This window comes from Pleurodeles waltl, chromosome 7 (genome assembly GCF_031143425.1).
Source record: "Pleurodeles waltl isolate 20211129_DDA chromosome 7, aPleWal1.hap1.20221129, whole genome shotgun sequence".
Lineage (NCBI taxonomy): Eukaryota > Metazoa > Chordata > Amphibia > Caudata > Salamandridae > Pleurodeles > Pleurodeles waltl.
Window position 1 is genome coordinate 707,015,194 of NC_090446.1, and position 27,726 is coordinate 707,042,919.

Sequence of the window (27,726 nt, forward strand, 5' to 3'; positions counted from 1 at the left end):
GTCAAATTAGCAGCACTCACATATCACATAAATGGCATAGTAGTGGTACATATTACATACAGTCCAGGTTAGATACTTCGCAGTACTACATAAATACTTAACACATTGCCTGCAAGTTAAGTCTGTCTGCTCCATGCGATAGCTACCAGGGGGTTGAGCTCCTTTTTAGGGTTGAGCCTGCATCGCATGCGAGGCGCTTTAGTAGTTAGAAAAGGGCTCGGAGTCCCGTCCATGTCACGTCTTTCAGGGTCTTTCATTGGTTCGTGGGCTTGCCTTTTAAAATCTGCTTGCTTTCATTAGTGGAAGGCATGCATACGTCATGCCTTTTCTGGTGGTTAGCACTCCTTGAGCGCACCGACCAAGTACTGAAAACATACGAGGCTCGCTGTTTTACGTCCGGTTTGTGGACTACTTTTTATCTTTTTCCGCAGCCCGATCTCGCTTGGCAGAAGTCAAGCGCTTTGCATGACATCAACCCTGTTACATAGTTAATTGCACTTTTGCCGGTTACCTAGATAATTGCACTTTTGCCGATAGGTTTCACTACGAGTGAACTGTAGCATTGCGATCTCACTTTTTTTCCCATTTAATGTGGTAAGAAAAATCCGATTGGGAGTTTACAATTGCTAATAGCTCTAACTGGGAGAAATGCAAGACCCTTTGCATTGCAAATGCTTGTTCTTTATTGACTTTAGAGGTTAACCCAGGAAAGGCTTGTGAATATTACTTAATGTGTACGTATCCCCCTAAACTAATAAGCTTATTTCTTACATTACTATATTATCAGAACAGATTATTTTTTCATTGATGCAATAGTGCCCAAAGCTGATTGGAGATATTTTCATGTAGTTTAAACTTAAATAACTTACCCCGCTGCTTAGACGATTTCTCAATTTCTTCCTGAAGACGTGTAAGGTCACTATCAAAATCTTGGCTGCCACATAAGTTGAAAAGCTTTTCTTCATAATTTATCAATTGCTCCTCCTTACGGCGTAGCTCACTGCTCAGGTGATTTTTATTCTGCTCTGCAGATGCCAGCTCTTTGCTGAAATAAGAACAATAGAAGAACTGGAACAAATACATACACACACATTTGATGCCATAATAAGATCAAAAAGATAAATAAACTGCGAATATTATGATATACTTGAATCTTCTCCACACAAATGGAGATAGCGTGCGCATCATGGATGGCAACTAAAAGCCACATCTACTAATGGGGAACATACTGAGTAAAACCTTTCACTGGCTGTGCTTGGCCAAGCTTTCGCAAGGCCCCATTCCCGGAATCCTTGACTCGCGGGGAAACTTGGTCACTGGCGAGCAATGGATTACCGAGGCATTCGCTCAGTATCACAGGGAGTTATACTTCCGAAGTGATGCAGAGGAGGCCCTGAAGATAGAATTGCTTATCCGTGACCCCCTGACCGATGCAGCAGGGAAACCTTAGAGACTGACATCACAGTGAAGGAACTGGTGAAAAGAATTGATGCAGCTCCAGCCAAGGAGGGCTCAAGGGTCGGACAGTCTCCCAGTGGCATTTTATAAAGCCAGTTGGGCACTTACGAGCAGCCATCTACTAGATGTTTTTCATGAGGCCTTAAATAGTAGGATGGCCCCCCTTTATCTTAGGACAGCAGACATTAAAGGCACACTCAAGCCTCAGCAAACGGTGGAGAATTGGGGGTCGTAGAGGTGAAACCCTGGGTCAAAGCCCTGGGCAATAGGATTCTAACTGTCATTTCCATCCTAGTGCACCTCGATAAAGCTGGTTTTATGCTTCGCCACGCCAAGACGCATAACATACAGTGGGTGTGGAATGCTCTTTCTCAGACGCACCATCTAGACAGTGCACTATCACAGGTGGATTTTTTCAAGGCCTTCGATTCCATAGCCTGGTCCTTCCTCTTCCCCCCTCCTGCACAAAATTAATTTTGTTCCTCTTTTCATTAGCTATATAAAACTTCTATACACTGAGCTGTTTGCGCAGGTGAGAGTACGCAGAGCCACTGCTGCATCTTTCCTAGTGAAACGTGACATGCGACAGGGCTGCCCGCTTACACCACTTCCGTTTGCCCTTTCGATTGAGCCTTTAGCGATCTGGATCCACATAGATGCCCAACTGTGTGGATTCAGGTGGAGTCACTGCTTTAAGGAGAGGATATCGTTCTACGCTGATGACTTGCTAATCTTCTTGACCGACTCCCCAAATTCAGGACAGTGAGCGCTCCATATCCTGGACATATATAGGGTATTTTCAGGTCTAAGGGTTTGATTGATTCGTCATTCTGATAGGACATTTTGGGCCAGATGTAGTAAAGAAGCATTTTGCGAGTTGCAAATAGCGAGTCTTAGCGACTCGCTATTTGCAACTCGCAAAATGTTATGCAGAACGGTGTCTCAGACACCGTCTGCGAGTCGGTATGGGGTCGCAATGACCCACCTCATTAATATTAATGAGGTGGGTCGCAAATTGCGGCCCCATACCGACTATGGGCACTCGCAAACATGGAGGACTGCTGTAGTCAGCAGACCTCCGTGTTCGTGACTGCTTTAAATAAAGCAGTTTTTTTTTTTTTAAGTGTAGCCCGTTTTCCTTAAAGGAAAACGAGCTGCACTTGAAAAAAAAAAAAACGAAACCTTTAGTTTCGGTATTTTTTCAGGGCAGGGAGTGGTCCCTTGGACCACTCCCTGCCCTGAAAAAATGTTTTTGGGTCCAGTCACAAACTGGAAGGGGTCCCATGGGGACCCCTTCCAATTTGCGAGTGGGTTACCATCCACTTGAAGTGGATGGTAACTGCAACACCATTTGCGACCGCATATGCGGTCGCAAATGGTATTGCATACCACTAGGAATCGCAAATAGGAAGGGAACACCCCTTCCTATTTGCGATTCTGAAATGCATTTTGCGAGTCGGTCCGACTCGCAGAATGCATTTCTGCATAGGAAAATGCGATTTGCAACTCGCAAACGGCAGTTTTTGCAGTTTGCGAGTTGCAAATCCTTTCCTACATCTGGCCCTTTGTCATGCCTGTTGAACAGAGATCTGATTCCCAAGGATCTCCCTCCAGCAACCCGTGTGGTATTACAGATGTGGATAACAACAAGGACAATGAGGAAAGCTATGTAGGAGACCCCCTTTAGGGAGGGCACCACCCTTCACCAGGTGGCAAACTTACAGGGTTTCCACCACTGGGACATGATATGCATTTCAGGATTGGGAGATGTTCTTGATGGGAAAACAATCTAGTCCTTTACCGCCCTCCAGGAAAAGTTCCAACTTCATCGGTCCCAGTTCTTTAAATACCTACAGCTCCACCATGCACTCACACCACACTTCCAACAAGCAGGAAATATCCCGGCATACAGTCCATTGGAGGCTAAGATCTTATTGACCAATATCAAAGAGCACAAAATACTGGCAATCTCTAGCTCATTGGTGGCTAACATGAAGAATACCTTTCAAGCCCTTAAAGAGGCGTGGGAATGCGACCTCGGCCAACTAGAGGATGATGACTGGATGGAGGCGTTAGCTTCCCCGTGGGAGGCAGCGATTACTTCTCAGTTCCACCTCATACAATTAAAGTATTTGCAGAGAGTATATATACTAGGGACCTGCTGTGGAGGTGGGGTCTTATTGCCTCAGTGGACTGTTTGTGTTAAATGACAGTCTCCGGAGAATTTTTACACACCATATGGGGCTACCCCGTCCTGACTCCCTTCTGGCACAGAGTTTACGAATGCCCAGAAGTAGAGGTCATTTTGCCTCTGCTGAAATCTCTCATGGTGCAATTTGACATCTATCCGATGACATAGAAAGTAATAGATACTGCAGAGCTCTGCTGTGGATGGGCCTTGCGGTGGCTAAGCATGACATCACTAGAGCATGGAAAGACCCGTACACTCCCTCAGTGGAGACCTGGAGGGTGGGGCTAGACAAGTGCATGGGCATGGAATGCCCAATAAACATTGCCAGAGGGTGCCCGAAGAAATATACAGAGGCATACAGCTGGAGCCATATCCACAACTCCCAGAATGTTTGGAAGTCGAGGGTGACATATATCCGTCGGAGAGACAACTCAAGAGTTGAGAGGTGGGGGGAGATATCGGGCAATCTTCTGAGGTGGGACTTGTTTTCTTCGACTTATTTTCTTTCTCCAAACCTTTATCTCTTTTCCTTAGCCTTTTTTGGGTTCCGGCTCAAGGTGGTTGGAAGGGCAGTAGAAGTTTTGTTTTTTCTTATTTTCAGGATTGGGTTGCTGTTTTATGTTCTTTTTCTGTTTCTGCAATATGGTTGACTTTGCTCACAATTGATTCTGTGTACCAAGTGGAAGGTCTTGTCACATGACCACGTGGTGGAACATCCTACACAAGATCTGTTTTTGTCTTCTATGTTTTACTTCCTCTCTTGTGATGGTAACTTAAATGAAAAACAATAAAATAGTTTAGGGGAAAAAACATGGGAACATTCCCTCTGAAGTCTCAACGTAGAAGAACGCTTACTCCTGTGGCAGGAGCATGCATATGTGCTTTTCTAAGGCAGATAGCTGCTTGCAATTGGTCTGCAAAGTTTATAAGCATATGTGTTTTCATCTGATTAAAGAAGCTGCTCAGCCGGAAACATCCAACATCCCCCCATTTACTCTAACCAATCCCTGCTTTTGAAAATGTGAGAATGCTACCACACTGGAGAAACTTCCTTGTTTATAAGCCGACTTGATAAGCTAAAATTTCACTAATACAAACTGTGTGAAACCGGACTTGGAGTTTTTGTTTGCATAGCACATACAAAGTTGTACTCAAGTGGAAACATGCTTTGTTGAATTGGAGCAATGATGAAGAGTAGCAGAGGTTCAATAAGGAAAGGAAAACTTGCCAAATTAACAGTTATAGGCAGGGAAGGATTTGACACAGTACGGTTGCAGAGGTGGGATCTTACTGAGATCTCTGGCCTGGGAGATGCTAAGGCATCAAATGACATTGAGTTTCGATTGGCCCCTATCCAAGCATGGAAAATATGTGAAACTACAGCATGTGATTTCAGCCAATATAGTGAAGCAGTCAGATATCACAGAACTATCCTTACAGGAGGCAAGGGTTCTCCTGGAAAAATTTATCACAAGGTTGGTGAGGAAAAGAGTTCTTCAAATATATAACTCTAACCATTAATGCATCACACCCTATCCGTGGACCTAGGAAGTGGTTGAAAAAAGATTCTGGCACCTAATGGGACAGATACGGGAAGATTTCAATAATGCAGCCAGAAGGAATTGGGCATCCAAGCCAAATTCAGGTTTATCCTAGGTGTCTAAAATTATAAGAGCACAGACCACGTAAGAACTATTTAACTAACAAGATAATTGTGCTGCCTGAGTACAAAACCTGTAAATTCGCAGTTTTCTGCTAATTTCAGGGTGTTACCATCAGACATGAAACCATGTTAAAGCATACTTTTTGGTTTTATCAAATATAGAAAAATAATACACATGTGAAAAAAAGAAATGAATATGAAACACTCAGACTGCTCCGTCAAAAAAAAGTCACAAAAACCTGAAACCCCAGTTATATTAAATAATACTGGCCTCACTCTGGGGCATTCGCAACTTTTTGCAAGGCCATTGGGGTCTGGAGATACAGTTTAAAGCATCTTTCCTCACCCAAAACGTATATAAAATATTTAGTGTGCCAAGTTCAGTCTGAAAAGAAGTTTCTTCCACTCACAATAGTATAACAACTGAAAGGAAGAATTCAATGCATTTGCTACATCAGTTCCTGTTTTAGAGAATAAAATCAAACTTATTATGGCGCTCATTGGAACCTCACCCATTCACTTTTAAAGATTTGTACCATTCCATGAAGAGCACCTGCTCTTTGGTACGTAGCTGTAAAATGGGCAGAGAATGAAAAGAGCCTCATCTGGTAGAGACAATCTAGCTGCAGATTCCTTACCATTCCTTACCTTTGAATTTTACCCAACACCCTTGCCCTGAAAGCTTGGTGGCCTAAGCCTCAAACACCCCTTGTAAATTCTGGCACATTTCCTAACACCCACCGGACTAGGAATCTAACAGCAATCCAAGAGGCTGGACATCATAGGAAACAAATGTTTTCTTCCACCAGCCTGCCACTGCATCTATGAACATTGCGTGCATTTTGGTTTGTTACTACCAAGCACTGTGGAATACAGTTGTGCGTATGCTGCCAGCAGTCCCGAAGGAGGTCCGGGCTGTACTCTCCCAAGCTGTTGCTGACAGAGAGAAGCAGCCAAGTTCATGAACCAATTTGGACTGGACACCACTGACTCGCTGGGCAGAGCCGTTTTATCATTAGTGGCCTTACAACACCACTGGCTGAGGAAAACTGTATTTTAAGGGAATGTCCAAGCATTGCTTATGAATATGCCCTTTGATGACACCCGTCTCTTTGGAGACAAGGCGGAGGAGCGCTGAAACGCTTAAAACATAGTAGGGCTACAACCAGATACTTAGCCCTAGCCAAGGACACTCGACAACCCCAGTCTGCCTTTTGCTCCTTTCGTGGCCACGGAAGGGACTTCCAACCACACCTCTACCCTCCCAGCCACCACAGCGCACATGTTTACCAGCCTCTGGGTGCCCGAGAACACGGTACCCAGAGAACTTGTGGGTCAGGCAGCCAAAAGTCAGGCCTTCCACCACTCCCTCAGCAGCTGCAAACTCCAAGCCCTCTTAGTTTATCCTTATTGCCTGGGAAAATTCAAAGGTAAGGAATCTGGGGGTTGAGGTCTCCATCAGATTGTCCCAGCATGCCAACCTAACGCAACAGAATAGAAGCAGAAGAACACTTACTTGAACTTGCTCAGTGCATCATGAGTCTGTCGAATATCTCGTACTTTCGCATGAATCCAGTCTTCCAGCTGTTTTTTGGTTGGAAAATAACCTAGCAACGAGGTCAGTTCCTCTCCATGTCTGGATTTGATTTTTCTGATCTGTTCATCTTTGTCCATCTACGGAAAAATGTTTTTACAACCAACAGGTTTCAATGTCCCAAATGAAACATGATGTAAAAGCAAATGCTGCTGGAAAGCATAGAACATGTTATTTATTTATCACCATAGCAGCGGTAGGTTCACCAAAGTCGATATATATCTGCACTAAGAATGGCCAAGGGGATGACTACAAATCTAGCAGAACAACTGTCAATGTCTGTGTCACATGCCGGTTAGATTCGACAAACAAACACACTGGAGATGTACCTTTACAGTGGGATTAAAATGTCAATGTGGAAATGCACAGTCTAATTAGAATACTGAATACACAAGACTGAGTGCACTGATAACCTAATTAGCAAAAGCTAGCCAACACTGTGGATGAAAGACAACTCCAAAAGTATAACTAGTGCTCCTGTAATTTACGATTAGTACTATTCGTTCGGGAACAGAAAGAGTTTTGCTTATGCTGAACATTTTCAAAATGTTATTTATAAGAGTCTCTAAAGCCTAGTCCATCCATGTACTCCATTATCTCTAATCGCCACAGTTTGTAATGTTCTGATCCACAGGTGAGTACAACTGCAGCTGACAATGGGCCACTCATGACGTGTAAGCATTTTGATCAGGTGATGGCCTTAAGAATATGATCAGACATGATATTCCCCTCTATCAACAGTCTGATAGATTCATTTATTTAAAAGGTTGGAACTATAACAAAGCAAAATAAAAAATATAGGTAAAGGAATTAGAGATCACTATAATTGTCACTTATAATCTCAAAGTATCCAGCAGGACAGGCAACCTGGGTATTCTCTCTAGTGACCCCTAAAGTGCAGTCTTTGTTTCGCGCAGCACAAACCAGGACATCTTGCAGATGTTACAATACATGGGTAATGACTATGGGGGTTATTACAACTTTGGAGGAGGTGTTAATCCGTCCCAAAAGTGACGGTAAAGTGACGGATATACCACCAGCCGTATTACGAGTCCATTATATCCTATGGAACTCGTAATACGGCTGGTGGTATATCCGTCACTTTAACGTCACTTTTGGGACGGATTAACACCTCCTCCAATGATGTAATAACCCCCTATGTGTCAGGCAAATGTATTACAACTGGTATGTGAAGGAGCTGTAACCAACCCTGGGAGATGTAGTTATTCAGTGAGGGAATGCTAGATTGTGGTAAAAGTAGCTGAAAAAAAACAATATTGGATTGTTTTTGACTTTACATTACATCTTATGGGACAATGTGGGAATTTGTTACTGGTAAATTAAATAAGTCCATGTGCTAGTTTTTGAAGAAGTTTCAGGCCAGCATAAGCAGGGAAGACTCCCAATAGATTGGCTATTTAGATGCTGCATTTCATGGCTCTGGTTAGGAGAAGAAATTAAGACTGAACACATTTGTGCTCAAGAGATCAATGAAGAAGCCTCAGATAGAGAGAAGTTATAGGCTTTGGGTTCCATACTGCATGGCCAATGATTCTCAAAAACAAACCCCTTGAGAAAAATAAATAAGCTAAACAGAAGTTAGAACATCTAACATGGGTATAACATTAGTCATTTAGCTTACTATGGATTATGTCTTTTTTATTTTTGATATACTGTGGATTCTCATAATTTCCCTGATACATCAAATTCAAGGGCAAAATATATATCTTATGACCATACACCACAATCTACATTGATTTTATAATAGTGCTACTTAATAATTAAGTTCAACAGAAATTAATAACATTGAGGCAATAAAAAAAATAATAAAAAAAGTAAAGAGCCAATATGGCTGTTATTGGTTCACACTGATGCACCAGGCAAATTACGTTTTTTCACTATTTTCCCAAAAGGTGGAAACCATACCAAGGATAGTTTCAAACAAAAAAAGAGTTTGAGGGGCAGGCAGTTAAGTCTGCAAAGTAGAGCACTTGCTTGCTAACCACTTTGCAGACAGTAGTTATGGGTACAGAATACATCGTGAAAAGTCAGAACGAAATCGATCGGTTACCTTGTCCTTCTTCAGCATGTCCAGTTGAGTACGTGCCATAGTATGCATGTTTAGCTGCTCCATTTCTTGATCCAGTCTGCGCAACACTCGGTCTAATTCAACCTTCTCCTTCTGAAGATCTGTCACTTCAACTTTTAGGGCATCAATGTTGAAGCTTTTCTCCGCATCATCAAGTTCATGTTCCTAACCAAGAAACATCAGTTAATCTAAAAGCTTACGCATGAACACCGTATGACTTCCTGCTTTCAACCACTATCAAACATTGTTTTATTATTATGTGTTGCCATTCTGTTTTTAACATCTATATGTGTTTCCTTAACCCTCAAATTATTAAAGGACAGGACAGTTTGGATTTACAGTCTAGAACTGAAACTATCACAGACTTTACACACTGTTTATATCCAGTATGCAACTAAGGGATGGGGAGGTAAGTAGTGTATGGGAGGTGAACTGACCTCAGTGGTGGAGGAGTAAAACATCTTAGCTAGATGGAGGGAGTGGGCATACCTGAGCAGAAAATGTTAAATTGGTGAGATATTTATTGGAAGGTAAGTGTAAGAAAATTTCATAGCTACCTTCAGATATCTGAAGCAGAATGCATGAAATAAAATATAGGAGCTAGCAGAAGCCTTTAGGTCTGTTTAACTTTTAAGCAATGGTGGCCACTCTTAGAATTCTAAATGTAGTTAAAAGCATGGATGAAATTACCTCAGCCCTACCCAGTTCAGTTGGGCATTAAATGTGTCTGTTTATTCATGTCTCCATCTGGAACTAAGTTTGTCCTTTAGGCAAAACATCACAATAACCTACCATTGAAGAGACAGTACGGACACAAAAGGACACTGAAGGAAAAATAAATAAATTAAAAAAGAGACCCTTCAGCCTGGAAGAACAAGATACTTACCTTAGATAACTTTCTTTTTGCTGTATACTCTAACTACAGATTATTCACCTGTGGAAATTTCCCAGGCTGGATCTGGAAACGTTAAAGCACTACTCCTGCAGGCTGGTGTGTAGCAAGGTGCAGCTTTGCACCAATGTAGTTCCGCTCCAGAAGTAATGAGCGTAGCTGCACATAAGCATCACCCAAGCACAGTGACATCAGTTGCTTTCTTAGGCTGTCTGCACCTTCAGATGCAGGGTTTATCAGCAGATTACATGATTAGTGTGCACACCTATATACTGGTTCACCGAATGGGGAGTGTCAGTAAGAAATCTGCAGTTAGACCTGGTATGCACCAGAAAGACAGTTAATGAAGGTAATAACTTGAACTTCTGATAGATACTTCTAACCTCAGATTTCTCTCCTTTACAATAGATATCATCAGTACCTTCCCAAGTGGTGTGGTAGGTTTGTAACCTGGCTCAGATCAAAGAGTCCTGCAGAACTGAGTGAGCAAAATGCCCCTCTCAACAGACTTGACTGTAGAGGCAATATGTGCTTTGTGAAATTGTGCACTGACAACCATGTATTGACCAAACAAATATCCAAGGCAGACGCTCCACTTGCCACTGCAGTGGTAGCAGCTTTGGCTCTGGTGCAATGAGCCTGCAAGCCTTCTGGAGGCTGCATCGTAGACAGTGCATAATAGATCTTAATACAGAGAATAATCCATGAATAGATGGACTCTTTTTGCTCTGCCTTGCTCCTCTTTGCCCCAGGGAACCCCACACAGAACTTATAGTTCACCTGATGTTCTTTGGTGGGATCCATGTAAACGTTTAGTGCTGTCTTGGTATCCAAACAATGAAGTTGTTCTTGCTCTTTGAAGGGATGAGACAGAGCAAAGAACGCTGGAATGTCAATTGCCTCCTTGACATTGGGAGTAACCACTTTAGATAGAAAAGATGTTCAGGCCCTCAACTCAAGCTTATCTGGAAAGAATGCTGTATACATTGGGATGACAGAAAGAACCTGCAGCTCACTCACATGCTGAGATGACGTTATGGTGACAAGAAGGAAAATGTTACTTACACAGTAAGCATCTGTTCCAGCTATATAGTGCTGTAGATTCACATGCTTAGCATAATACTTCCAATCTAGTGTTGGGCTCAGATTTGTGTATTGCTTTTCATCTAAGAAAGTCTTTTGAGTAATGAGGCAGTGTGACTCATCCTCTTGCTGGTAATGGACTTGGTCATCAACTTCATCGTTAGATTGTTGTCCTGCATGGCGGGTGAAGATGAAACGTGAAGCAAAGCATAGAACAGAGTGGTGTCTATGTGAAAGGAGTTTGTAAGAAAAAGTGAAAGTAACTGTTGTAAGTGAATATACAGCATTACATGCCATGAACAGATGCTTACTTGGCAAGGAACTTTTTGCTGTTAAGGCACGTGTGGCTTTAGATACTGTGGCATGCTTAGCATAGGCTGTAAAGCAGTCCTCCTCCTTAAGTGGTGGCTAGCCTGTGGGAGTTACAGCTGTTCAAAATACTGTATGCAGAGCTGCTTGGCCCACATTGGCTTAACGACAGGCAAGCACATCCACAAAGTAATGTTTTAGAAACGTATGTGGTGTAGACCATGTAGCTGCTTTACATATGTCAGTTATAAGCATATTTACTAGTAAGGTCATTAAATCTAATTTTTTTAGGATTGGGGTGAGCTCTGGAAGGAATATGTAAAGTTCTTTCAGCTTTAGCATAGCATGTTAGGATGCTTTTAACAATCAATCATGCCATGCCTGATTTTGAATTGGCCCTTCCTTTATAAGATTTGAAGAAAGCAACATATAGTTGTTGTGTCTTTCTAAATGACTTAGTCCTGTCAATGTAATACATGAGAGCTTGTTTTACATCCAACATGTGCAAAGCCCTTTCTGCAACTGATTCAGGTTGGGGAAAGAAGACAGGAAGTTCAATAGACTGATTAACGTGGAATTGTGGAACCAAATTCGGAAGAAATTTGGGGTTGGTGCCAAGTATTACCCAGTGCCTATGTATTAGGAACAAAGGTTCTTCTAAAGTTACTGCCTGAAGTTCACTGACTCATCTAAGTGAAGTGAGAACTGGAGGGAGCAGGGGTGGAGGGGCTCAAATGGAGGGTCAACTGGTCTTGTTAATACAAAATTGACATTCCATTTGGAAGCTGGTAGCACCCGAGGAGGAATGACTCTTAAGAGCCTTCAGGAAGGCTTTGACTAGTGGAATTCGGAAAAGGGAAGTTTGTTGCCCATTTTGTAGGTATGCGGCTACCGCCGATGGGTGTAGCCTTATAGATGTAAAGGCTAAACCAGATGTGTGCAAATAAGTAGCAGGCAGTGTTTTGTACATTGGCTGCTAAAGAATCAATGTGTTTGGATTGACAATAGTGAACAAATCTTTTCTATTTAAAGCGTAACAGGCTGGAGTAGTTGGCCTGCATGCCTCTTTGAGAAAGCCCACACATTGGTGTGGGACACTGAAGTAACCAAATTCTAAGACTTCAAGAGCCAATTCACAAGGTTGAGGGAGCTGAGGTGGGGATGTCAAATTTCTCCATGGTTCTGTGTGGGAAGGTCCTACCTGTTTGGCAGTATGTTTTAAGGAACTACTGACAGTTTGAGGGGTGTGGTGAACCATGGTTTTGTCATGCCCATGTGGGAGCCACCATAATAAGGGTGAGAGATGTCTGCCAAAGTTTGCGAATCACAAACGGAAGCAATGAGAGAGGTGGAAAGGTGTAAGCAAATATCCCTGACCAATTCATCAACTGGACTACAGGTGTGGAAACCTGGAGCTGAAATCTGGGCATTTGGCATTTTCTGCAGTGGCGAAGAGGTCTATTTGCGCTTGTCCCCAACACTAACTGTATTGGAGGAGGACGACTTGCGCATGGAATTTCCACTCATGCACCTGTTGGCATCGCCACACCTGATAGGTACTCAGCTAATAGGCAAATGTTGCATCGGAGAGCCCACTTTCAAATGGTCTGCGCTAAATAGGAAAGCTGCAGGGACTTGATGCCTCCTTGCTTTTGGAGATAATATATGCCTATCACACTGTCCGTCTTCATGAAGATTATCTTGCCGATCATGTGTGGAATAAAGGCTTTAAGCGCTGGGAGAACACCTAGTAACTGTAGGTGATTTATGTGGAGATGTCGCTGATTGGGTGACCAGTGGCTCTGGACAGTTAGATCTTGCGAATGCGCTCCTCATCCCCTAAGGTAGGTATGTGTTTTTATGGTTCTCTGCGGTACTGGGTCTAGGAAAGGCCGTCCTTTTAAAAGGTTGTTGGTATTCCACCATTTCCGAGAGTGATAAGCTTGATGGCTGACCAACACTAAGGGCCTGATTACAACTTTGGAGGAGGTGTTAATCCATCCCAAATGTGACGGATATACCACCAGCCGTATTACGAGTTCCATAGGATATGGACACTCCTGCAACGGACGCATGTTTAGTGTGGCATGAAGTACTATGGCACTACAGGAAGCCATTATACAGAGGAGACGCATGACTGTCCCTGCTGTTACCTATTGACCACTTTGAAATTGGGTAATAAGTGCCAGGGATGATGGTATCCAGGCAGTAGTCAGGTAAGCTATTCCTAGTTTTGAGTTGAGAATTGCCCCTATATCAGGTAGGATCTGAAGGTGTTCAAAGTGGGAATTTAAAGGCATCGATTGTAAAGCTTATACCGTGAAGTAGGTTTATGGTGATCTTGGTGTGTTGGTAACACGTCTGATGAGTTGCACTTTTGATGAGTCAGTTTTCTAGGTATGGAAAGACATATATGTTTTGTACGTGCAAGGGAGCAGCTACTGCCACAGATGTTTAGTAAAGACCCTGGGTGCAGTAGTGACGCCAAAGCGAAGCACTTTGAACTGGTAATGCCGACCATTTATTACATACCTCAGATACCGGTGACTGACTGACTGTAAAGATACCAGCAATGTGCCAAGTGAATAGGAGTTAGAAGTAGGTGTCCTTGAGGTCAAGTGTGGCCATGAAGTTGCCTTGTTGTAATAACAGTATGACATCTTGAAGACTGACCATTTGAAGTGCTCTTAAAGAATGTACTGATTAATGGGTGTGAGATCCAGAATTAGTCTCAAGGACCCGTCCTTCTTGGGAATAAGGAAGCATAGTGAATAGACTCCTGTGCCCTGTTGGTGGAGTGGAATGGGTTCTATAGCTCCTTTTGTGAGTAGTGTTTGTACTTCTTCCCTGAGCAACTGTTGATGTTGTGGGGAAAGTCTTTATATATGAGGTGGAATGTTGGGAGGTGTGGAAGTGGGCTCCAGACAATAACCATGTTGGATAATATCCAACCCTCACTTGTCAGAGATGATGTTCTATCGGGTGGGAAAGAACCCTTGTAGTCAACCCCCGACAGGCGTTGTGTGATTGGCGGAAATAAGAGACAAGTCATGGTTTCATGGTTGTGGTCGACGGTCTGGTGAATCACCCTTAAGTCCGTCCTTGGAGCTGTTACACCTATATGAGGCTCTGTAGTTTCCTCTAGGCGAGGTGATTTCTGTTTGTGGCTGCTTGTACGAGGAGAAAGTCTCAGGGGAGGTGGTTTTAGACCCTCCTCACTAGGATGAGAGGCAAAAGGAAGCATGGTTGGAACATGTCTGTAGAGCTGCCATGGTTTAGGCTATCTCATCGTCTTTTTTTTTTCTTCTTCTAGTAATTTGTCTACTTGAGGGCCGAAAAATGTTCACTATTAAATGGGACGGCCAATAGACTTTTCTGCACCTCAGGTTTAAACCCCAAGACCCGAAGCCAAACAAGTCTGCAGAGTAAAATACTGTGGTTTATTCCCCTAGCTGCAGTATTTGCAGCATTGAGGTCACAATGTACAGTGGTGTTGGATATCAATTTTCCCTCCAAGACTATTTGAAAGGCTTGTTTTTTTGTGTTCTTCCGGGAGGTACTGGAGGAGCACCTAGATCTTGGCTCAATGGGCTCTATCATACCTAGCGAGGAGGCCAATAGAATCTGCAATATGCCACTGATTGGCAGATTTGGTGGCTACTCTCCTTGTCTGGGAACTAGCTCTTTTGCCTGCAGTTGCTACCATTAAAAAGTGTGGTTGAAGTAGTCCAATTATGTATAGGAGGTCATTAGGGGACACCTTATATTTTTTGTCTACCCTGGGAGTTTTCACTCTAGATCTTACAGGGTCATTGAATATGTCAGGGGTGTGATGGAGCATATCCTTTAGCATACATAAGTATTGTGCGAAATGTTGTGTGTAGAATAGTGTTTTGAATAGGAAGCCTTCCTCTAGGGGCTCATTGTGTAGTTTCATCTTGCGGACGGTTCCTGCCCTACCAATAAACTCTTTCTATGTAGTAGTGTCATCTGGGAGAGATAGTTTTACAGACAGGGCCGGAAAAAGCTACTTGCCCACTCGCTATATTGCGAGTGAGATTTCATCAGGTCAAGCTATATTTAGGACCCACAGGTCTGTTCTGGGGAGTGAACATTAGCTGGAAGGAACAAGTGTTCCCTGCATTCAGAAAATGAATGAGCAATAAAGATGTTTTTAAATTTTGTTTTCTCTTGACACATTTGCTGTGTCTTCAAAGACAGAGGTCAAATGTCAGTTTGTCCTTTTACTAAGTGTTGCTTATCTTATCCTAAAAAAGGAGTTTACTGTTTTCTCTCACTACAGTTGGATGATTTTGTAAAGTGAGCTATGTGACAATCATTGAGAAAAAAAGGCAGTCAGATGCCAGTTGTTTTTTTTACACACAATATTTAAATAGCTTGTACAACTATTTCAAAATATATCAGGAATTACAAATGCACGTTTTTGTAATTCAGAAATGTGATGCAAAGATTTTAAATAGGAGCAAAACAAATCAGAACACTTTTCTTGGTAACGTCCAAATGACAAATATTTGCAGAAACTCAATGTCCAAATATTACTGTTGTATACTATATAGTTTTATCAGTAAAACCATATGTCACTTGGAAGGTTTGTGGCTATTTCAATGTAAAATGTGCTGAATGGAAATTACAGTATGCTACCACTTCAAGCTTTAGTTACATATTCACTAAAAGTGATAGTTTTGAATGTCATTAGAGAAACATTCTAGCCCAGCCAGAAGACCGTGCTGTTATGCAGCAAGAAAAGGCAAATTATGAGGCATAATGTGGTACATTTTGCAATAATAATAATATCACTTCATTTTTTGAAAGTTGGTAACACTCTATGGACATTGGGTGCACCCCATTAGTACCAATTTAGCACACAAATATAGCAATACGTAACAGAAAGGTGATCAGTCCAACTTTGAAAAGGGCCTTTTGAACCATTTGAACAAAAAACGATTTTGTTTGTTAAAATCTGCAGATTATGCAGCAGATGTGGATTATGTGGCAAATGCCGCAAATCTATACAAATGCACAAATATCCACAGCTGCACAACTGCATATTTCCAGAGGCCCTAACTAAGAGGCAAGTCAAGGGTCATGTGTACCCTATGTAGGGCTAGATTTGTATTCTGTACAGAGAAAACATTTAGTCTATTAAACAAGAGTTGTTGGTACAGCAGGCATGCTGCACTAACAGATTTAAGGTCCTATCATATGTGATAATGAAGAAATGGCAGCTCAGTGAATTAAAATATTTGCCTAGAACTACATAATTGGAAACCAATTTATGTGTCATGACAATTAAAATTAGGTCAAGTAGATTATTTAAGTCACTAGACTGCAGGTCTAGTAAGATTTTTATAATTTTTCGAGATCAGTACAGGGTACAGATCATGGTCTGTATCAGCTGGTTTGTTAGTGTCATAAGTATCCTATGGGTCATCCTGTCATGGGATATCAAGTGTCCCCATTGTCTCTTCCCAGTAAATAAGAATGTGCTTAGCCTTCAAGTGAATATGATACAGGGCAGCTGGTGATGCAGGTGGTGAGGGTGTATGTGTGCAGCCAGCATAGGTGGTGGGCTAAAGTGTAGAGGACTTGGGGCTTTTTCCCTCTCTTTCCTCTGTTTGGGCAGAGTAGGAAAGTCCAAAGCTTCTTCAAAAGGCAACTGTCTTTTAGGAGGTTGAGCACCAGTGTGTGGTGGTTTAGTAATTATCAGGCCTGTGTCTGGATAAATTATGCTTGTGCTGAACTTCTATCCCTTCCTGTAGTCTTTGAAGCAGGGGTTCCACAGACCCCAATCCATGGGCAGTTTTGCTGTGCGCCAATGTTTTCTGCTCCGACACTGATGTTTTTGGCTCTGATGATCTCGGTTCAGATGGGACAGGTTTCAGTACAGACAGAGGTTCAATGCCAATGTTTTCAGCTCCATATCTCGGCTCGACCCCGAGGCGAGTGTGGTCGGCTTCAAAGCGATAAATTAGATGATTTTTTCAGCACTGAGCTAGGGATGGGGGTGTCTGAAGAAGTCAGTCGGTACCAACCGTAGCCCAAAGGCATTGACAGCCCGGCTGTGTGTTTAGGTCGGTCTTGAATGGGAAGTCAACCCTTTGTGGTAGTTTGCTGGGGGACTATATCGAGGTGATAAGGGCACAGTACTCATGGTTGGTTGAGTGGGAAGTAGATCTTGCATCTCAATTTCTGAGCCGGAGCTGTTGCCATGGGAGAAGGTCCCAGTCGATGCTTGTGTGTGGTGTTTTTCTTGGATGCCCTGGAGTCTGAACAGGGCAGGTGTATCATCTGTGCTCCTTCGAGACGTCGATCCCAATGGTCACATAGAGTCTTCGTGGTCCTGAAGGAGCAGCAAGCCCACAGCAGGCATCCTCGTGTTTGGGAAGAGGTACATATTACAGGTCTGGTGGAGATCAGTGAAAGGATACTTAACGTGACACCTAGGACAGAAACTAAAGGGCGTCCGTTTCATCACCTAGTGGATATGGTGTGCAGGGAGCAACCTAATAGTCGAAGTAACACCCTGAAGAGCGAAGACCAACGAGGGGCTGCAGTCGATGAGTTGCCTTGACAAAACTGAAGTTGTTAAACCATATAGAAGAGGGAGAGGACAACAACCTACAACAATACTGACAAAAAGCAGGCATGCACCAAGAAAGTGCAGCACAACTATGGTGAACCGGAGCACAAGAGCACACATCTGAACCAGACTGTGGAAGAAAACAATCTAACAATAAATTGATGACCATGCGCATTACCAACAAGCGGAGGAGTCACAGTGCCTTGTTACTCGAAAGACTTTCTTAGAAGAAAAACAACCTGCACACATCCAAGCCCAATACTAGATGGTAGGATTATGCTAAGCATGAGTATCTACAGCCACATGTGCCTTAAACACACCATTTTCAATATCAGCGGACTCAATGGATGACTGAGAAGTGGCTCAAATTGGGGGGTCATAAAAAAAGTGAGAACTAAATTCAAGTGCCACTGAGGCATCATAAAAGGTTTTAATGGAAACAAGTGTTGCAATCAAATCAAAAACTGCAAAAAAAGCAGAAAGAGACAACAAATCACTTTTAAGAGTGCCCAAAGCAAGTCCTTGTTGCAAAGTGCAAAACAAACATCAATACTTTAGCCAACTTGTATTGCAGCGTATCAATTTGGCAGGTACCACACCAAGCTGCAAATCAGTTGAAACAACTTGCATACATCAACTTTGAAGGTGACAGCAATGACCTCAGAAAGTCAAATGCAATCAACTGCTGCCGATCAATTTCCATGCATGGAGATGCATATTGCACAAGCCTGGGTACAAGGCAAGGCCCTGCCCCGCAGCAACAACGGAAGATCTTCCCAAAGTTGCAGCTTGATTGAAGGACAGATGTTCATGCTCATCGCCCAATCCGGTGCCACAAGGATGACTTGGGCAAGGTCACTCTTGATCTTCTTCTGAATGTGGAGCAGGAGAGGAAGTGGCGGGAAGGCATACAGGATTCCTGAGCACCACTCTAGGCAGAATGCATCTCCGAGAGATAGCCTTCTTGGAAACACTGTGCTGACATTGTTCATTCTTGTTGGTGGCAAAAAGATCGATCCAGGGCTCTCCACATTGTTGGAAGATGCTCTGCACCACCTCCTAGTGTAACTGCCATTCATGGTACAACGTGTGTCAGCCTCTTAGTTTGTCTACCCTGGCATTTAGAGATCCCGCAATGTCGTTCACCACCAAGGAAATTTCTGGTGGTCCAGCCACTTCCAAAGTCATAGGGATTCCAGGCAAAGGACCCAGGTCCCCACTCTATCCTGCTTATTGCAGTAGCACATTGAGGTGGTGTTGTTCGCGAGCATCTTTACCAGCCTCCTTCTGGTGGTGGGCAGGAAGGCCTTCAACACTAAGCAAATCATCTCAACTCCAACAAATTCATGTTGAGTTGGGCTTCCGCCGCAGACCATATGCTCTGATCTCCACCTCTCCCAGATTGCCTCCCATGCCCAGAAGAGATGCATCCATCACTACTGTAAAATATGGGTGAGTTAAGGAAAAGGGTCTACCACTGACCCAACTGCAGTCCAGCATCAACCACTGCAGGTCTTTTGCAGTTTCCTCCAAAATCTGGATACCATCTGGCAGAATACACTGGTGCTGAGCCTACCGGGATGTTAGATTCCACTGCAGAGCCCCATGTGCAATCTGGCTTACTTCAGTAGGAGGAAGCACGAGGCCAGCAATCCCAGAAGCCTAAGACTCATCTGCACTGAGGTTCAGGAGAGAGGCTGAAACAGCAGGTGATAGCATAAATGTCCTGGACTCTTCAGATGAAAAGCATGAAATTGTACTGTATGCAGAACAGCTCAGATGAGAAGAAGCTTTTGCTAATGAGTCAGATGTGACTTTGGTGCATTGATAGTGAACCCCAACAACATTAAGAGGTTCATCATCATCCCGTGGTGGATGATGAAGGCATGGTGTGGGCCCACCTTCCACAGCCAATTCTCAAGGTAGGAAAAGACTGGAACCCTTGACCTTTGAAGGTGTGCTAAGATCAGTGCCATCACTGTTGTGAATGCAAAAGGGGTATTGGACATCCCCAGGGAGGCCATGGACCTCATTCAGGCATGGAGTTGAAGTGCATACCACTGACAATCGCCCAACCTAAGCAGTTGGTGGTTTCCAAGCCAGAGCGGATTACAAGCACTGCTGTGTTGCATTCATCCTAGATAGCTTGGTTTAGGGACACTAGGAGGACGATCAGAACTGCTGCAAGAATTTGGTCCACAGTGTTCCATAGTGCATGGGGCCTGCAGCCTAGGAAAAAGCAGGCGTGGATAAATAGCAAAGCAAGGCTTGTAAATGAAAATATACGCTTGTCAAATGTCTGTGGGTGTTTACACTCACAATCAGGCAGGAAGGTGGGGAAGCTGTTTGGATTCACCTAACTTGTGGATGCCTTAACTAGCAAGCTCTCTGACATGGGGTGTAAAGTACTATTGCCACACTTTGCATCACAACAGTGAAGGAGGTGCTTTCTTCTGTTGCTGCGCTGAGAGGATAGACAAGTTCAGTGTCTCGGACAGTACGAAGGCCACTGGTATCCTATAGTTCCTCGTACCAACTGCCCTCATCATATTGTGGGACAAACTCATTTCCTTCATCAAAATTGTTGTTGTCTGACTCAGTGTTAAAAATATTGCGTAAAGCCTAAGCTTTGTTGTAAAGGCAAGGTATCAGAATCAGAAGGGTACCATGGCAGCACTCCAGTGGGATCGAAACGTGACATTGGTTAAGGTCGACATTAGTTTGGCAGAGAGTCTGAAAGCACAATGGGTTGTGCATCCTCCTCTGGCATGGGTTCAAAAGGGATGGAGCATGGAATGGAGCCGGAACCGAAGTCTGCATCAGAGCTGGTGTGGAATCCCCAGTGGGTTTGGACAGGCACACATGGCCTGAGGGTGGGCCCACTGGTAAAAGTCCAGCTAAGGCCCCTGTGGATCATTGGAGCCCAAAGGCATGATAGAGGGAACCTGCAAAGTGCCAACACTTTGCAGCATGGCCTCTTCAACAGCCTCAATTTGCTGGCATGTCACCTATGGCCTCAGATATCAGGGTGCACTAGGACCAAACTTAGAATTGGCTCTTCAGGAGAATGGGAGCGATACTGGGAGGCAAGTTGATGCTTTTGCACTTTCTCCCGAGTTTGAGAGTCATGGGAAAGGATTGAGTACTGTTTGGACTTCTTGCGTTTCATTTTGGACTTACTCTAAGAGTTCTAATATCTGATGTGTGAAAACCTTCGGGAGCAGCACCTTTCTTTGGACTTGGCTGGTCACTGCAAATTGTGGAAAATCTTTCAACATTTAGCAACAGAGTTTTGCATTCTGGTCCCATATGGTCTTCGGATTCTTCTGGACACAGTTGCTGTAGACCCTGGAGTCATGTTCCAACCTCAGGTTCAACAGGCATGCCTCAAGAGCATCTGTCACAGACATCTGTCTGTGACAGTCCCCACAATGTTTAAACCTTGCTTCGGGAGGTGACATCTTCCTTTGCACACAGGCATTTAGACTTTTTTTGTGAAAAAAGTCCTGTCAAAGATAAAAGAGACTCTCTAGATCCATATCTGAAGGTGTTTTAAAGAAAGGGCACACGTCAACATGCATAAGGGGCAGTTATATGCAGCCCTACTCGTTACTTCTGGAATGGAACAATGTTGTTGTGGAGCCACATGACACCACCTGTCAGCATGGAAGAGTACAGCTTTAAAGTTTCCAGATTCAGTCTAAAGTCTGGAGAATATTAACACGGTGGAAGTCTGTGGTTATAAGTATCCATCAAATGGAAAGGCTTTGAAGCAAAACGCTTACTCCACACTCCTCAAAAAAGCCTTACCATTTATACAATTTCTGCACCATGCAACTCAAAAGTGAGAATTAACTGAAAGATAGCTTAATTAACTAAGGACAAAACACCCTAAGTAGCACCACATTATTGTGACTCGTCATATATAACATTACAATGGTGAGACTTGCGCCACCCATAGTGGAAATAGGGCCCCATTAGAATAAAGTAAAATGACTAAATTTTCATGCAGTAAGAAACAAGAGCGCTCACATCATAATTCTACTTGGTAAGTCCAATGCCCCCAAATAAACAAACAAGTGAATATGAAAATAGAATTTTAAATACATTAGATTACAAAAATCAACAACTGAGCAGGTCAATATCTCTACCTCTTCATGCACTACTGCTTCCATCAAGAGTCAAAGTTTTCAGTCTCAACATATTTGGAGTATCTTCTTTGGAGATTGAAAGCCCTCACTAGTGATCCAAAACTCAAAAAGTGAGCAAGTCTTACTACAACTAAAAAAAAATAAAGCAAAGGCTGTAGTTTATTGAACTGAAACATAACTAGTCTCTCGCTTTATGGACCTTTGCTTCTGGGTAATGGCTTTAAGAAAACAATAAATATTTGATGTAATATCTTGTGTGATCTAAATTTGATCTTGGTCTAACTACTTCTTTGAACACATTTCACAAAGAAAAGCAGAGGGTTGGAGGCATGAATAACGATAGGATTGTTTCTATTAAGTCAGTTATAGAAACATCACATCCAAACCACATATTGGGTTAGGTTAGGCAACAATTGAAATCTTTTTTTTTTAATGCAAAACCACATTTCCCTTTTCAAATTAAATAGATTCGTTTTAATAATCTCAATCAATACACACAAGAACCCAACTCAGAAATGATTAGTCATTCTGTAGGCATCACATACATTGAGATCAAAGTACCTTATTTAGATATCCCACAGCCTCAGTTGAACTTCGATAATCTTGTCCTTAATTACAACAAATTGCAATAAAATGTGGTTTCTGCCTGTCCCCAAGGGGTGTTAAAAAGGACAGAAAGAGGTAGCTATCTAGTTGAATTGCATAATGTGAATCCAGTAAGTCTGGGACCAAACCTGGTATCCCAGCTTTAACAAATTGTGCGATCCTAGGCGCATACATTTTTTCACACATTGACATATTTTATTTAAAAGAGCTCCTTTTTCTTTGTCATCACATGTGGGAGTACCCTTCATTCAATACAGGAGTTCAGGGTGTGCGCTATACAAAAATAATCTGATGTATTAAGGTGAAAAATGTCTGCAAGCAAATACCTTTTTTATTATTATTTTAAAGAGTATCTTATTTTATGTTTGTTGCACAATGTAGATGTCAACAATTTTTAGGGTTCAACTCATGAAGGGGCTTGCAGAGCCCAGCCAGACCCTCGGCTCGGCTCTGGATTGGCTCTTCCTACTCATTTGTTGGCTCGCCTACATCTAATTTGCAGCAGTGGACATCTGACAAAAGCCAGTTCAGGTGCTTATCAGATCCACAAAAGTGATTCCAGAATCCCAACATAAGGAAGCAAAGAAAAAATTTAAAAAACCTACTGTTTTCACAAGCTCCTGGTCCAGTTCGTGAAGCCTGTCTGAAGACCCCTCTAGCTGCTGCAGGTCAGATTTCACATTTCTGAGCTCAGCCTGCCTTTTACTGAGCATGTCGGATTTCAGGTCTATGGTCCTTTCCAGCCCCGTCTTTTGGTCTCTTATTTCATCCATCTGTTTCTGTTTCAACATTTCCTTTGTAGCAAAATCTCTCTGCGAATAAAAATACATGTATTAAATATTGTGACTGCAAAAACCTTCTGCATGCTTGTTAGGATATGGTGAGGGTAAACAAAAGATGTACAAATAATGCCATTAGATTTGTGAATACAAATTGTGTTGTTTGGTCATTTGTATTTACTTATAAACAGTTCCCCCTATAAGTGCAAATTAAACCCCAATCTCAGACATAAATAGCCATGTTTTTTTACTATCGTCAAAGGTCTGCAGTTGTGTCCTGGATCTGATTTACTAAGAGTGGGACAGTCCGCAAGGCGGACCAGATGGGGACCCGCCCATAACGCCTCCCTGGGGTGGGGACAGAAGCCTGGGGAGGACGATAAGCCAGCAAAAAAAGGTGCGCCTGAATTGGTGGGTGACTTGAACAGGCCAATTCGGGCTCACCATGAAGGACTAAAAGGAGGTTGCGGCAGGCACCTGCCACATCTCGTACTTGGAGCTTTGAGCTTTTCCCACTAAGGACTCCACTGGAGCAGTGCCATGGAGAAACAGCATCCCGGATCATCGAACATCCAAAACTCCAATGACCATTGCCCGCACTGAAACAGGAGCAGAAGGTGATCCGCTTCAACGTAAGCAGAGATGATGCGGGAACCCCCAGCAGGTGAGCGGCTGCGCAGGAAGCAAGCTGCCGGAGGCGGAAGGTTGGAGGCCCGCCTCAGGCAGTGCAGGCATGCCGTGGGAAGCAGCAACACATCCCAGGCAGGTGAGCAGTGGAGCAGGATTGCAGCTGCAGTGCAGGCATGCAGTGGGAAGCAGCAACACATCCCAGGCAGGTGAGTGGTGGAGCGGGATCGCAGCCGCATAGGAAGCAGGCGGGGGAGACCACCCTTTGGCCTTGATTATGTGTTTGGGCTCGTCAAGGCCTTTGAGCGGCCAAGGGATCATGTAAGCGGCTCAGCCAAGCTGGGAAGGATCTTTGCTCAGAATCAGCGGTTCGTCATAGGCTCAATCCAGTGTTGGCCGGTCAATTAGAGATTTGACCCGGCTAAACCTTTTCACCAATTAAGTCAAATTGATATAAATGTGAGCCGGCAAAAAAAGCAGTTACTAACTTTGAACCGCTAGATTTTATAAATGACCTACGGATAACCCAAGTGCCAAAGGAGCTTTGGGCATTTAACAGGCTTCATAGCCACCTGTGGCATAGTGGTTAAAACCTCAGACCCTCACACCAAAGGTTGAGGGTTCCAGTCTAGTTGTGTCAGTGATCATCTACCACAGTATAGGCAATTGAGGAACAATAAACATGAAGCAAGAAAGGAGCTTCATGAGCAGGGGCAGCAAAAGGAAGCTGGCATAGAATCCACACCACTCCCAAGAAAGCAGATGTTGGCCACAAACAATGTTAGGCCTGAGTTGGACGCGGACTTGGAGTAGCTATTACCAAAGGCATGAGAATTACTGGCACAGAAGAGAAAGGTGCAAGGGAGTAACCCTGGCACTAAATGCACCAATGAAGAGGCAAAAGCAGCTATAAACCTGGTGACCATGAGGAGGCCAGATATCTTACCGAAGGGCTCTGGGAAAAGGGCATGTGTAGCCAGACGGGAAGCACCCTGCAAGGGTAAAGGGCCCAGAGGCAGGGTGCCAAGAAAAACACCTCCACAGTGCAGAGGGATGTCAGCAAAACACAAACCGACAGGGCAGCAAGGCAGTGTTTCAGGATGACCCCCACTGTCCTCGTCCGTGGCCTGGTCGGAGACCACAGACAAGGCAGCGGGGTGAGCATGAGGAGGAGCCTGAAGCCAGCACATCGGCAAGCTCTGGTCCCAGCCAAAGACAAGCGGCAGCACAAGAGGGTGAGACACAAGCGCAGCACAAGGGGGCCACAAGGTGGGGGGTAGGAGGGAACCAACAGCAGCATTACCAACTTTGGGACCCAGGTTGGGGTGGTCAACTCGATGCACCAAGACACAGTGGGGTTAGTAAGTACTCTCAACCCAGCACAGCACCAACAGCAACATCCATGGTTGGGGATGGGGGGGGGGGGGGCGTCCTGGGCACAGCATCCCACCTTGCCCCCATTCATAGCAAAACCCATGGTGGGTGCTGGCGTGGCCAAGCTCGTTCGACACCCATCGCACCTGGTTACCCGGTGGTGGGGGGAGCACGAGCTGACAAAACACCCATGGGGCACACCCAAAAAGGGCAGGACAAGGAGCCAGGCAAGGATGCCGGCAGCAAAACGCAGCTTTTATGTAGAGTGGAGGCAGGCAGTTTCAAAGAAGGAAAACAAAACAAGGTGAAAGTCAAGGCCCCAGGAGGGGCTTCAGGGGCAAGAGGAAAGCAGCAGAGAGTGCCAGTGCACCATGGAGGGTCTGATCACACAAAGGCATGGACAGGAGGTGGGGCACATAAAGGGGGAGAAGGCAAGCCAGCCAGTCAGTATATCAGGTTATCGGCAGGTGATAATCCCATAATGGCAAAAGAGACACACCTAACTAGTCTGATTCCACATGCAGTTAAAAAAAGAATTTAGCAAAAGAAATTCAATGACATTTTTTCTATGCTTGAGGTGTGACAGGCGGGTTTGGATCTGACTGCATGATTTTGCATGTTAACCAGGGTATTCGTGGAAAAATTCCTAGAAAGCGCAGGGGAATTGTTCTTGCATGAGCAGAGCGTCCACTCTGCACAGCAAAAATACCAGGGTGAAGCTTAGCTGTGTTATGATGAGGGTTTCAGGGAAAAGGCAAGTCATTGAGTGGGATCAACAGAATGTAGAAGGATTCACCAACCACATGGTAGGTGCCAGAGAAGGCGCGAGTGAACATGATCATAGCTTTCGTCCATCAGGGGGGAAGAGGAAGAGCAGAGGGGGGTTCCCGCACATCAGCAGGTCAAAAGCGCATTCGGGGAGGAGGTAGGGCAAGCCCAAACTCCCCTACATGCTTGAAATACGACAAGGACGAGTGCAAGTGGGGGCAATACTGCAAATTCAGGCACAGCTGTGGCTACTTTGGGGGGAAGGGTCACCCGACAATCGATTATAAGAAAGCTAAGGGGGCATCCGAAGGGAAAGACATCAACAACATGAGGTGAAATGCAGGTGAGCCAGGTTGGGTCCCAAGTCAGTACTGTTGCCCTTCCCACTAAACTGAGTAGAAGAATAGGCATCTTGGCTAGGTACCCTAGGGAGAAAGGAAAAGCAGCTATTGATAAAAGGGTTCAGTTACAGCTTCACCATACCTTATGAAGACCCCAGGGAATTCCGTTGGTGCGACAATCTAAAGTCAGTGAGAGACAATCAGACAATTGCCAGACAAAAAATAACAAAGGTGCTCGTGCTAGGCAGGGTAGCGAGTAACTATTCCGAACCGCCAATGGACTAATTTCTAGTATCTCTTCTAGCGGTGGTTCCCAAATAGGAAGAGGGCAAGTTCAGGCTGATCCATCACCTGTCATACCCACCGGTCGAGTCAGTGAACAACAGCCTTGAACAGCAAGTGTCAACGATGGATCATGGAGGCAGGGAAAGAGACCTTGTTTGCAAAAACAGACATAGAATCTGCCTTTCGCCTATTACTGTGGCATCCGGCCAGTGAGCACCAGCAGGGCATTCTACTATTATAAATGTATACCAATGGGGTGCACCAGCTCCTGTGTATATTTTGAAGCTTTCAGTACATTCCTGGGATGGGCACTGGGCGAGCATTGTAAGAAAGGCTGGGTCATTCACTATTTGGATGACTTTCTGGTTATTGGATCACAAGGCACCACAGACTGCGCAGAGCTTCTACAAGGTTTTCAGGCGCTAGCAAAGAACCTGGGGATGCCATTAGCAGGGGAGAAAATTGAGGGCCCAACGATAAGCCTGTCGTTCCTAGGGATAGAGCTGGACACTATAGACAGGGTATGGAGGCCGCCACCAGCCAAGGTCCCTGAGCAAAAGCAATTCATAAGGACACTAATATTGAAAAGGAAGGCAATGCTGGGCAGGCTGCAGCAACTCATCGGCCGGCATTCATGCAAGTTATGGTGGTCATATGATGAAGCATGACACTATAATAATGTGTGTGAGACCACGTAGTCCGTAAAGGGAACTCCCTCATACACTTAACTGCCACTTTCGCTTTCTATGTCCATGAAGAAGATTGCCTAACCGGCGTCCTACTCATAGCCTAAACAGACCATAAGAGACCTGTCCTTGATATAGTTCCTTGGGTACAGGAGTTTGTATGGGGTTGATACACCCCCAATACTCTCTTCTTGTGTTATAATAGGTCTTTCAAGGGGGCAGTCGCTGA

The 27,726-nt window shown here is 44.1% G+C and overlaps 1 protein-coding gene across 2 annotated transcripts in view; it reads right to left on the bottom strand.

Moving 5' to 3' along the window:
• Positions 1–27,726, bottom strand: part of RAD50 (RAD50 double strand break repair protein) — a 484,618-nt gene that overhangs the window by 274,166 nt on the left and 182,726 nt on the right. For both annotated transcript variants that reach the window (XM_069244739.1, XM_069244738.1), the window contains exons 10-13: positions 23,243–23,449; positions 8,978–9,160; positions 6,829–6,986; positions 870–1,045 (exon numbers count right to left, since the gene is read on the bottom strand). In XM_069244739.1, coding sequence (XP_069100840.1) covers positions 870–1,045; positions 6,829–6,986; positions 8,978–9,160; positions 23,243–23,449 — 724 coding nt within the window. The remainder of the gene's footprint in view (positions 1–869; positions 1,046–6,828; positions 6,987–8,977; positions 9,161–23,242; positions 23,450–27,726) is intronic.